Source organism: Aquarana catesbeiana, linkage group LG02 (genome assembly GCF_042186555.1).
Source record: "Aquarana catesbeiana isolate 2022-GZ linkage group LG02, ASM4218655v1, whole genome shotgun sequence".
In the NCBI taxonomy this organism is placed as follows: domain Eukaryota; kingdom Metazoa; phylum Chordata; class Amphibia; order Anura; family Ranidae; genus Aquarana; species Aquarana catesbeiana.
Window position 1 is genome coordinate 41,378,224 of NC_133325.1, and position 12,651 is coordinate 41,390,874.

Below are 12,651 nucleotides of genomic sequence, written 5' to 3' on the forward strand. Positions count from 1 at the left end.
TTCTTGGTGTCTCAATCCTGCATGCATTAAATATGTGAGAGTATATCCATCCTGCGGATGAAGAAGCAAGCTGCGAACTGACAAGCTCTTGGTACAGAGATAGCCTCAGGCTAATTCAGCAGCTGGTCAGTCAGCTTCACCCCCCCCGCCCTCCCCAGAATACACAGCACGGCCCCTCACATGAGCCTGCTGCTCAATGTACAAATGGCTGGCTCAGATCTTTTCCTACAAAAAGCTAAAAATACTCGATCAGACATGAGGTCATTTGTGGCACTGAGCATTCAACTTGAACTCATCACCTATATGGCTGGAAATATTTTTCTGTGAAGTATAAATGTAGGATGGACTGAACCAAATATCCAACCGTAATGTCCATTTCAATGGAACTCGCGTGGCTGGAGGGCCATTTCCTGCAACGTGCCCCATCGAAATCGCTGTGGGTTCTAATTGTCCATTTATTAGAGAATTAAATGCCCCTTTTCTTTCAAAACGTCCTCACTTCCAGGTATGATAAAAAAACATTCTGTAATGTTGAAGACGTTTCGTAGCTTATCCAAGCAAATTCTTCAGTTCACAATTATTAGATCTGAAGTGGTTTGGATGAGCTATGAAATGTCTTGAGCATTACAGAACAAGTCCATCGAAAATCAGGGGGCTTCAAAATTTCTACACAAAGGGCCAGTTTACTGTCCTTCAAAATTTAGGGAGGCCGGACTGTGGCCAGTGGGACTAGAAAATGTCCAGGTGTCCCTGGAAGTGGATAGTGTCCCCTCTTGCCCTATGATTGATGTCAGTGGGAAGAATAGTGACCCATCGTTGTTGTCAGTGTTAGGAATAGTGCCCCATCGTTGTCAGTGGGAGGAATAGTGCCCCATCGCTGTTTGCGGTGGGAGGAACAGTGCCCCATCGCTGTTTGCGGTGGGAGGAACAGTGCCCCATCGCTGATGTCGGTGGGTGGAATAGTGCCCCATCGCTGATGTCGGTGGGAGGAATAGTGCCCCATCATTGGTGTCAGTGGGAGGAATAGTGCCCCATCATTGTTGTCAGTGGGAGGAATAGTGCCCCATCATTGTTGTCAGTGGGAGGAATAGTGCCTCATCATTGTTGTCAGTGGGATGAATAGTGCCCTATGGTCCTCCTCAGTGGCAGGAACTATGCCCCGCAGTTGCTGACAGTGGGGGAAAAAATGCCCCAAGCAAGCAAAGGGCACCAGTTTGGAGACCACCGATCTAAATACATGAGAACGTACACAGACGTATCAAGGAAAGAGAGCCGTTTTCCATTACAAAGGATTTGTATTTCCCTTTCATCTAGATTCACGCACCTCTGATAGACCACACGGCCAGGTAGATGACCTGACTTCTCTCTGCTGCAGTTAATCAATTAGGCTTGGTCACCTACCCACCCCCAACTTGTGACAATGCAACAGAAGTTCACCCCTATACTTATGCATTGGCTACTAGTGCCCCCATCACCCAGTCTGATTGCTGCTGTACAGAAGGATTTGTAGGAGGTTGATACCAAGTCTATGTTGCTTATTTTTAACTACTAATATAGAGGAAAAAGCCATGCCACTGGTCTAATATTTAGATTGATTTTTTTTTAGCCCAGGAATGACAGTGATTTTATTTTCTCTCACAGGCACCAATCACCATGTATAAGGCAGTTTCTGTTGTAGTAGTATCTTTTTTTTTTGCTGATGTTGACAGTTGCAGTAAACTGATGAAGGAGAAGTGTCTCCAGCACACAAAGTTCTGATGGATTGTGTTTGAATACATAAAAGGGTGAAGGAAAGAGGACAGAGTGGAAGTGTAAATCTGACAGATGCATATTATTTGCTTAACTAGAAGGTGCCCATCTTTTCCCAACTTTGGGTTGCTGTTGATGGGTGTCTTCGTCAAACGATATATTTTTTCCATTCGAATGGCAAATACAGCATTTGACAAGAAAAGGTTGCGAGTGACCTGGTTTTGCCTGCAGATTAAATGCACCGTAATAGGCTGGCTGACGCTACAGAAACACAGAAAAGTGAGAAGCAAGTGGGCTGCCATGGGTACTGATCAGTTGAAGTCAATAAGATTTTGGTGACCTGTGTTTGAGGTGCATTCAAAAAACACTTCAAAGGCAGTAAAATAACACCCATTGACCTTCACCCATTAGGGAGGTGTCTGTTGCCTAAATATTAAAGTAATATTCAAAATTGTCAACTATAAAAAACCCTTTTACCTTCTCCCGTGACTATGATGCCCTACTGGCAGAAGATGTGTAAACTTGACCTCAGCTCCTAGAGTCTCTGGCTTTCCTTCATTCTAGACCTTGCGACCGTCAGCTCTGGATTCCAGTTACCCCCATCCCCATTCGACCCCCCTCCCCTTTTTATTTCTCCCCTTCTTTTTGTTTCCTATGTCTGCTTGAGTGCTGGTTTGTTATATATGTCTGAATGTTTGGTATTGGGCCAACCACTGGTCTACACAGCTTATGCACCCCAACTCACAAAACTACACTTGACTTGTATACCTGGTCCCTCAATTACTATTTGTCCTCATTTGTCTACAATGCAATTGCATCTCAATAGGACCTTTGGTGCCCAAAGAACTGAAAAGGATAGAAGGCCAAATTCGGCCTCGGTATGGTCATCCACATACCATTGCAGTAGATGGGAATCCGCTAATCTGCGATCTACTGGACACTTCAAAAGCAGGTTAAATCACACCAAACAATGAGCCAAATTCTATAAACTACCAATATGTGTGTTATTTTCATCACATTAAAAAAAACAAAAACGTGAGGAGCATAACGGTAAGCAATTCATACATAATCAAGAGAAACAAAAAAAGCCAGTGCCTACTTTACAGCGTGTACTTTTCTCCAAGGCAACAAACTTTAGGGTCTAATAATCTGCCACCAAAAAAAAAAAAAAAGTACTTACCGATCGTTGTCGTAAGGAAAGAAACAACCTCAGACTCTTTGCCATCGTTGTAGAAAGCCAGATGCCAAATTCCTGAGTCCAAGTACTGGATGAACCCCGTCTCATGACTTGTCACAGGAACAACCCCTCTGTGCAGCCTCTGAGGACCCTCCAAACTGCGGGACTCCTGTGCCAGAAGACGTCTCCCATCCAACAGCTCAACAAAGTCAAACTGAAAAAGCAGGAAAATATCTGATGAGTGTATTTCCAAATACTAAACCAAAAGTGTGCTTGTCAACAGTGAGTGAAAGAAAGAAAAATAGCCTATCCACTTACTAGAGACCAGTGCCATCCCTAAGAATGCAGCATATCCATTCACTAGAGACCAGTGACATCACTAAGAATGCAGCCTATCCATTTACTAGAGACCAGTGACCTCACTGGGAATGCAGCCTATCCATGAACTAGAGACCAGTGATATTACTAAGAATGCAGCCTATCCATTCACTAGAAACCAGTGACATCACTGAGAACGCAGCCTATTCATTCACTAGAGACCATTGACATCATTAAGAATGCAGCCTATCCATTCACTAGAGACCAGTAACATCACTGAGAATGCAGCCTATCCATTCACAAGAAACCAGAGATATTACTAAGAATGCAGCCTATCCATTCACTAGAGACCAGTGACATCACTAAGAACGCAGCCTATTCATTCATTAGAGACCAGTGACATTACTAAGAATGCAGCCTATCCATTCACTAGAGACCAGTGACATCACTAAGAACACAGCCTATCCATTCACTAGAGACCAGTGATATCACTAAGAGTGGCGCCTATCCATTCACTAGAGACCAGTAACATCACTGAGAATGTAGCCTAACCATTCACAAGAAACCAGAGACATTACTAAGAATGCAGTCTATCCATTCACCAGAGACCAGTGACATCACTGAGAACACAGCCTGTCCATTTACTAGAGACTAGGGGATATCACTGAAAATGTAGCCTATCCATTCACTGGAGATCAGCGGGATCATCAAAGATATAGCCAATCAATTCACCAGGATCCACCGACATTATTGAGGCTCTTGTAGCTCAGGGATGTCCATAGTTCCTAATGAAATGGGCCGTTTAGATTGATTTAAAAAAAATAAATAAACACGTCTGCCTCCACCATATTTAATTACTGCTGCCATCAGCTCTGGTTACCTGTGTATGTGACGGTGGTAGACCTCTTCTGCCGTAGATTCCAACAAGAGCTGCTTTTCCAAGGGACACATTGAACTTTAAGTGAACAGGATGATCTATAAACACTTGTGACCTCCAGAATATTCCAGGTGGGATCTTCTGAGTAGCCCGCCGACCAACATCCAGCTCGCCAGAGTCAATAAAACTATCATCGGGAAAGGAGATTGCAGGTTTTCTTGTTGGTTTTCCTATTTTATTTAAAAAAACAGACAACAAAAAATAAGGCAACATGTCTTCAATGACCGTTCTTTTTGAGATATTACAACATTTGCAGAAAAGTAATTTTAATGTTTCTGTTTTCTGGGCCATAATTCATACTGGGATTTGATGTAAGGAACAAGCCATTGAGTATACTTAAGAATTTCTCAATTTCCTTTTTTTTTTTCTTCTCCCTTTATATGGGTAACGAGTTCTAAGGGTTATGCTTGAAACATCTAACAAAATATACTCTAAAGACAGAAAAAGTAAAATCTTTTCAAACTTTGTCTCAACTTCTGAAGCTCCATGGGCTATGATTTTCAAAATTAGATGGCCTCCTAATCTAAACACCTAGAATAATATGCCTTAGCCCATCCCTTCTTCAAGTTCTTTAGTAGACCCTTTGAACCATGCTGTGTCCATGCCTGGCCCACCACTTCATAATTCTGAAAAAGGCATGAAGCCCAAGAATGATTACACCTATGGGTTCCCAGGAGTAAAGCTGTTTCCAAATCTTCCTAGCTTGCTAGGGAGAAGGATCAATTTATACCAATATCAATTTATTGTTTTTTTAGCTTTTTTAACTCTTCAACATGTGTATAGAAGGTACCCCTAAATCTATCTAAAGCCTACACCTTTTTTTAGTTTTGAGTAGAATGGTGGGAACTTAGAACCCCCTTCTCTATTTGTCCTGGTGACCACTGTCAATGAAAAAGAAAGTGGAGGAAAGGCCAATATTTTGAGTCACCATTGAACAGTTTTGGAGGCGAAATCTTCTATTGGGGACACATATGTTTAATAGAGGATTTCCCTTACTCTCTCTTGAGGTCTAGAGGAAATGAGTGCAAATCTCTCCAAGTGGCCAAAAATCTGAAAGGCTTTTTAGTCATTCCTTACTTTGGCTTTAGATTTATTTGAAGGCCCCAATCAAGCATAAGTACTCCCTACAGAAAGGTTTTCTTTTTTTATTTCTTTTTTTTTTTAATGTGATTTATTTTGACGCAAATATCAAGTCGTTCTTAAATAACACACGTTGCTAATATACTTAATTATTATATAGTATCTACATTATATTATTAAAAAAGAACACTAGTCTCCTTTGGGAAAAGAAGGAAAGGCAACACTTCCATGATGCGATATGATCAGGGCAAATGCTCAGAACCAGACATAGTGACAGATGGAAAGGTAATGCAGTTAGACCTTATTTCGCTTAAAGAAAAGAGTGCATGGGAGCCCTGACCCCATTGCTATGAGCTAGAAGAGGAGATACATTGGAGGTTAAAAGATTGGGGTCAGAGGAAAATTCAATTTTAGTTCTACATATACAGCACTGCAAGCTGATCATTTTTTATATGATGCTTCTTAAAAGTATCTACAATTTAATAAATGGTATACTCTAAATCAGTTGCGTTCAATTTTGATGATGTCAAGGGCCAAACTTCTGGTCCCCATATCAACAAATGGCTACATACAATATTTAGGGAGTGTAATGCTACGGAAAGCTATCAGAGACTGCGGACATGCAAAAGGAGATGGTGAAAGACTACGGACAAAAAAAATATAACTCGCTAAACTCATGACTAGGGTAGTTCAGATGTAACCACCCCAATATACTAACCTACCCTCACAAAATCCATCCCCCCACTTAACCAAATAATACATGCTTAGACCGAAGCGGGGTTAAATGGCCGAAAGGCCTTTTATTAATTACCAAAACATAATAAGAATATAACCATAACTAACAAATTTAAAATTACGTTCTAAATTAGCAAGAACATTTTGTCTGTGGCACCCTTTTCTAAACACATAAATATGTCCCCAGCCGCAAGACACCACCTCAGGGACATGATCAATTGTCCACAGCATACAGTGCAACCACTACCTGGTCCCTGTTATTGGACCACAACCAGCAGAGGAGCCATACCAACCGATGTGTCCCCACACGATTACCACAGAATTTTAACACCTTCAAGGGGTCCCAACCTCCTCACCAAACCTTATCTACTCCCTATAGACATAGTAAAATTACCAGGGAGGGACGTTCATATGAATGGATTACTGACTCTGACTGTTATCATCCCACCCATCTTTGCAGTCAAAACTACTACACTCCTCCCCATCACCCCTTCTGCTCAGCCAATCATGTAAGTAAGTACCACTTCCCTACAACTTTAAAAGATAACCCTGTGCTCCCTGGTTCCCCTTCCACCCTGTCATGCCGGCCCTGCGCCTATTCATTCCTAATGTCTCCGGGCCTTTCTTTCTTTCCAACAGTCCAGGGTGCCTCGCATCCCAAAGCCCATCAAGGACATAAGGCAAACAGTTAGTAGTCAGCAGGCAGTCTGAAAAAAAAAAAAAAAAAAATCAAACCCAAGCAAATTTTATAGTGTTACAGAATTTGGGGAAAACTTTCCAGACGGGGGTTTTGTTTTTACAAATTGTGATCTTTTTCGTATAAAAAAATAAAATAAAAATAAAAACTGGCATTTTTCTGGCATTTCAAAATTACTAAAACTTTGTAAAAAATTTCCATTTGTAAAATGCTACAGTTAAAAGGTCTCTTTCTTTAACTGGCAAGAAAACTCTCCGGCACCCATGGGGTGCACCGTTTTTGCAGAAGGTTCAGTGTAAATAAAGGACTTGGAGTGATGTCTGATTGAAAAGCCAAAGCAGAGATTTCTATTTAGATAATGACACAATAGCGGACCTTAATGGGGCCTTCTAATCAACATTTCTATAATAAACCTCATTTTAATCTTATTTTTAATCTAATTTAATTTGGCTCCCACGTGTTCCCGACAAAACATTTATTCTCTATGTGCTAGTGTGTGTTTTTTTTTCCCCCTTTTCTTTCTAATCTCATTGAATTGGCTTTCTTCTACATCAGTACATGGGGGATGGGGGGAATAACACAAAGGCAAATAAAACCCAGCAGCCGTTATCTGCACTCATTTTAAACCAAAGATCTAAATATCTTTTTGAATGCCTGAAAATCAAAAACCGGGCTTGAGCGTTGTTTTGTGTTGATCTAGCCGTCGCTAATGAGACAGCGGGAAACCAGCGAGGTAATGTCAGATTTCAATCTGTAAAAAGCGTGTTTTGGCTCCCCGTCGATCGCTGCCCAAAGGCAAAATTATGTTTATGCAACAAGCAGAGTGTTTTTCAAAAGCACCTGTATCACTGGGTTATGCTTTTTTCATAAATTCTTGGCTTAACTACCATAGAAGAGAAACAGTAGCCAACTGCAAAATCCAAACCAAGACTACATCAACAGCTGACCATAGACACTTGGCCTAAGTGCAATTCTACCGCTCCAGGGCACCTCTTTCAATTATGCCTTCTCTAAGCTGTGACACAGTATGAGTTTAGTAAATTGCTTTGGAGATGACAAAAGGTCGATTCTCAAAGGTTCGGTTCGAGAAGCTCCAGCATGTGGATTGTAAGTGGAGAAAGCTTTGTTTTATGTTTTCATAGGTTTTGGCAATTCTGGATCGGGGACTGGAGGACTTGAAGGTTTGCGAAGTGTCTTGGGGGGGGGGGGGGGGAGAGAAACCTTCAATTCCATGTCTGGATTTAGCGAGACACCTGCAGCCTCTGAGTACACAGGTGTGCAGGGTCGATATAAGCCTGATGAGAGCTACTGCAGTTAAATTTGCTGCCATTTAGAAACACAGCCAGTGTGAGAATAGAGGTGTGCTCCAGCCAGGAGAGTTGACATACTGGGGAGACACGACTCCATATTGGAGAGATTCCCTTTTCTGCATGTCCAGGAGAGTTGGGACAGCTAAGCAGGTCAGCAGAGGACCGAGAGAGCCTGAGGCAACAGGAGAGTCCAGGAGAGGGATCTGTAAGTCTCAAGTGGAGAGCCTGAGGGTGCTAGGAAAGCTTATCCAGAGTCCAGGAGTGGGCCAGTACGGCGAGGCGATGTGAGCAAAGGCTAAGTGAGTATGAGGAATCCATGGTCTGGGGGACCAGTATACAGAGCAGTGGTACTGCTGAAGTGAGAGCCAGGTTGATCGGTGTGTGAAACTGAAACCCCTGCATGGGCAAGATGGTGTTAAGACTTTCCTTTCCTTTTTACCGCAAGTTCATACTGACGGGGACTCACCTAAAAAACGCTCACCACATTGAGTTAATCGCCCATATCACAAAGGGCCCATGTAATGTCAAATTTTGAAGCATGTTATTTTTGATGCAATTTTTGAAGCAAAGTAAGGGAGAGGGATTCAAAACAGAAATTTCCCAGTGTGCCTATGCATTGAAAATGCAAAAAGCTGTGTACATGGGGTTTTGTACATGTATCAAACATTTCAAAAGGCCTCCATAAGAGATACTGTCACCCGGCCCATTCAGGAAAAAGCACCAGAGGATGTTTAGCACCTTCTTCCCAACCCAATAATACTCATTTCTCAAGGGCTCCCCCACTGCTCCTTTGTCCATTACCAAAAAGTTGTGCCTGCAAGTTTTTGTACATATATTATGTTTCAATGGGCCTCCTAAAGAGAACACACCACCTGGTCCATTTAGGAAAAAGTGACAGGAACATGTAAACCTCCATTCACCCCCAGACCCAATGATGCTCATCTTGCAATGCTCCCTCAATGCTCCTTCTTCCATAAGCAAAATTAAAAATAAACTAATAGCAGTTCCTCGCAATAGAAGAGGTATTATACGTCCCACTGCCGTCTACACCAAAATCTTCAACATTCAAAACTTCCTGGAGTGTCGGATGCTTGTGTTTCCGACTACTCACTGCTGTTCCTTTCACTTACCCCTAGGTGACTGCTGTGTCCTGTACTGACATATGGGACATTGCGAATATAAGAGATATGAGGGTTCATTTACTAAAACTGGAGGGTGCAAAATCTGGTGCAGCTCTGCATAGAAACAAATCAGTTTCTAGGTTTTTTTTCCTCAAAGCTTAACCGAACAAGGTGAAGTTAGAAGATGTTTGGCTACCATGCACAGCTACACCAGATTTTGCACTCTCCCGTTTCAGTAAATAAACCCCATGGGCTGGAGTATTTTTTTTAAGAGAAATATTGTCACCTTCAGTGGACTCATTGAACAGATGGCACCTTTACGCAATTCGAGCAATAAGTAGATGTCCCCAGCAAGCCACCAATGCTCAATTTAAGCTTTTATTTATCATACTACAGATTCGGACTGGAGCTATTTTTTAGAGCCATGGCATGACCCCCCCCTTAACATGATAGCCAACATTACCATGTGCTGCTGTAACATTGAAAAATTACTTCTACCTGCAAATATTTTGTGACTAATAAAAGAAAGACCAGCACAGATTATTATTGGAGGCCTGGTAACATCTGTTTCCCGTCCGAACTGTGAGTAATTACTTCTATCCATGGCACCCCCCCCCCCATTGGGGAGATTTTACCTCCAGGTTCTTCTCTATCCGAGAGTTTAGTTTTTTAGATTTCTACACTTGAGTTTCTAGGTCTGTATACCCACTGCTGTTAGTAAGGCTGGGCCAAGGGGAAGGCAGAAGAGGTAGCTGACTTCATCAATAGTGGGCATAAAAATGGCAGGACTTGCCTTCCTTGGCATTTTCGTGGCCTGAAAACAAATGCAAACGTCAAGAACACCTGAGAATCAGACCTGCAAATCAACATATCTGATGGGCAATGGAAAAAGGCATGTGTCTTTGCTCATAAATGCTCCCTGAGTACACGTATGCAGGAAACTTCATTCAAAATACTCACTCAGTGCTATGAAACTCCAACAGAAGCAAAAAAAATGGTTCCCCTACCTATCCGATTTATGTTCTTGACATGCGGTCAAGACAAAGGAACCTTCTTACACATCTGGTGGCATTGCCCTAAAAAAGCAAACTTCTGGGAGCAGATTAAAAAGTGGATTACCCACATCGTTGACACAAAACTGACCTTAGATCTGGCTTGCTGTCCACTTCACATTACCCCATGCTCACAAAAAAATACAAAGGTTCCCTCACAAGACACTTGTTAAATGCTTCTAAAATCACTTGTTTCACGCCACTGGAAATCTACTCATGTCCCAACAGTAGAAGAATGGGTGTTAGTAGGAGATTCCATTCACAACATGGAAGAAACCTTGGCAATGGCCAAATAATCGACAACACGCTTTTACAAGACTTGGCGTGCGTGGAACATCTTTGTGCACTCAAATGACTACAGATCTATTACAGGTACTCGATGTACTGTATTGTACCAACTCCCACACTTCAACCTTCTCTTTGATTTCCTTAATTAGACATCACCTTGCAAAATATCCTAGAATACACTTTTATATTTCCCTACTCTTGGAATTAAATTTCCTCTTGTTTTAGAATTATTTGTGTTTATTATATAATCCCCTTTTTCACTTAAAGAAAGCTCATTTGGACTTACTTCAGAAAACAATGTACTCTTTTCTCATTGTTTTATCATCATCCATTATCACCACAGCACCATTGTACGCCTACGATTCTGTTCATACTATTTTTGTAAAATAAAATGTTCTCCTGTTCATTTTTATTGTTTTACACTCTATATTTTGTACGTGCAACAATATTCTCGCTCAATAAAATGTATTGTGATAAAAAAATTAAATAAAAGGGCAGGACCTGACTCTACACTGATAAAATATTTCACAGCTCATGGTGGGGGGGGCACGCTTTGGCCTTTTCACCTTGGGTGCTAATAGGACATGGTTCCGGCACTGGCTTTTTATATATTTTTTTATATTATGGAGAATGCAATACAAGGGGTTGGAAAACCAGGTAGAACAAAGATGAAATATCTCACTGCTCCAAACCAAGAGCTATAATTATCCTGCAAATGACTCTGGCCCCTCCTATTAATGAAATATCACATTTGCATGGACTAACCCTTAATGTAAGCATATACATTATATTACCGAAAGTATTGGGACACCTGCCTTTACAGGCACATGAACTTTAATGGCATCCCAGTCTTAGTCCGTAGGGTTCAATATGGAGTTGGCTCCGCCCTTTGCAGCTATAATAGCTTCAACTCTTTTGGGAAGGCTGTCCACAAGGTTTAGGAGTGTGTCTATGTGAATGTTTGACCATTCTTCCAGAAGTGCATTTGTGAGGTCAGGCACTGATGTTGGACGAGAAGGCCTGGCTCGCAGTCTCCGCTCTAATTCGTCCCAAAGTTGTTCTATCGGTTTGAGGTCAGGACTCAACTGTGCAGGCCAATCAAGTTTCCTCCCCCCAAACTCGCTCATCCATGTCGTTATGGACCTTGCTTTGTGCACTGGTGCGCAGTCATGTCGGAACAGGAAGGGGCCATCCCCAAACTGTTCCCACAAAGTTGGGAGCTTGAAAGTGTCCAAAATGTCTTGGTATGCTGACGCCTGAAGAGTCCCCTTCATTTTAACTAAGAGGTCAAGCCCAACCCCTGAAAAACAACCCCACACCATAATCCCCTCTCCACCAAATGATTTGGACCAGTGCGCAAAGCAAGGCCCATTAAAACATAGATGAGCGAGTTTGGGGTGGAGGAATTTGACTGGCCTGCACAGAGTGCTGACCTCAACCTGATAGAACACCTTTGGGATAATTTAGAACAGAGACTGAGAACCAGGCCTCATCCAACATCAGTGCCTGACCTCACAAATGCACTTCTTCTGGAAGAATGGTCAAATATTCCCATAGACACACTTCTAAACCTTGTGGACAGCATTCCCAGAAGAGTTGAAGCTGTCATAGCTGCAAAGGGTAGGCCAACTCAATATTGAACCCTATGGACTAAGAGTGGGATGCCATTAAAAGGTCATGTGTGTGTGTAAAGGCAGGCGTCACAATACTTTTGGTGATATGGTGTATGTTCACGTGGGCAGCCACACCTATAGCCCATTATAAAAGTGCCTGTGCTTTCTGCATTGTATTGTAGAGCTGATGCCTTAAGCCTCGTACACACGATCAGATTGTTGGCCAACAAAGAGTCAGACTTTTGTCCGAAGGGCGTGTGCCAGGAACTTGTCTTGCATACAAACAGTACGCAATTGTCGGCCAACAAACACGAACACAGTGACGTACTATGTGGAATTTCAGCTCTTGAGCGCCACCCTTTGGGCACCTTCTGCTAATGTCATGTTTAGTGAGCATTGATTCCGAGCATGCGTGTTTGTACTTTGGACTTTTGTGTGACGGACTTGTGTACACAGGATACGAAAATCTAACAGACCGCTGTCCGCCGAAAATTTACTAGCCTGCCGTCCAACATTTGTTGGCCGAACGTTAGACAACAATTGTCTGATGGAGAGTACCAACGGTGGGATTTTA

The 12,651-nt window shown here is 42.2% G+C and overlaps 1 protein-coding gene across 1 annotated transcript in view; it reads right to left on the reverse strand.

Annotated features, from left to right (window-relative positions):
* TENM4 (teneurin transmembrane protein 4) overlaps positions 1 to 12,651 on the reverse strand; it is a gene marked incomplete in the record, with an annotated part of 1,986,086 nt that overhangs the window by 235,169 nt on the left and 1,738,266 nt on the right. The window contains 2 exon segments of the mRNA XM_073612821.1: positions 2,930 to 3,140; positions 4,125 to 4,351. Of these exon segments, the coding sequence (XP_073468922.1) occupies positions 2,930 to 3,140; positions 4,125 to 4,351 (438 nt within the window).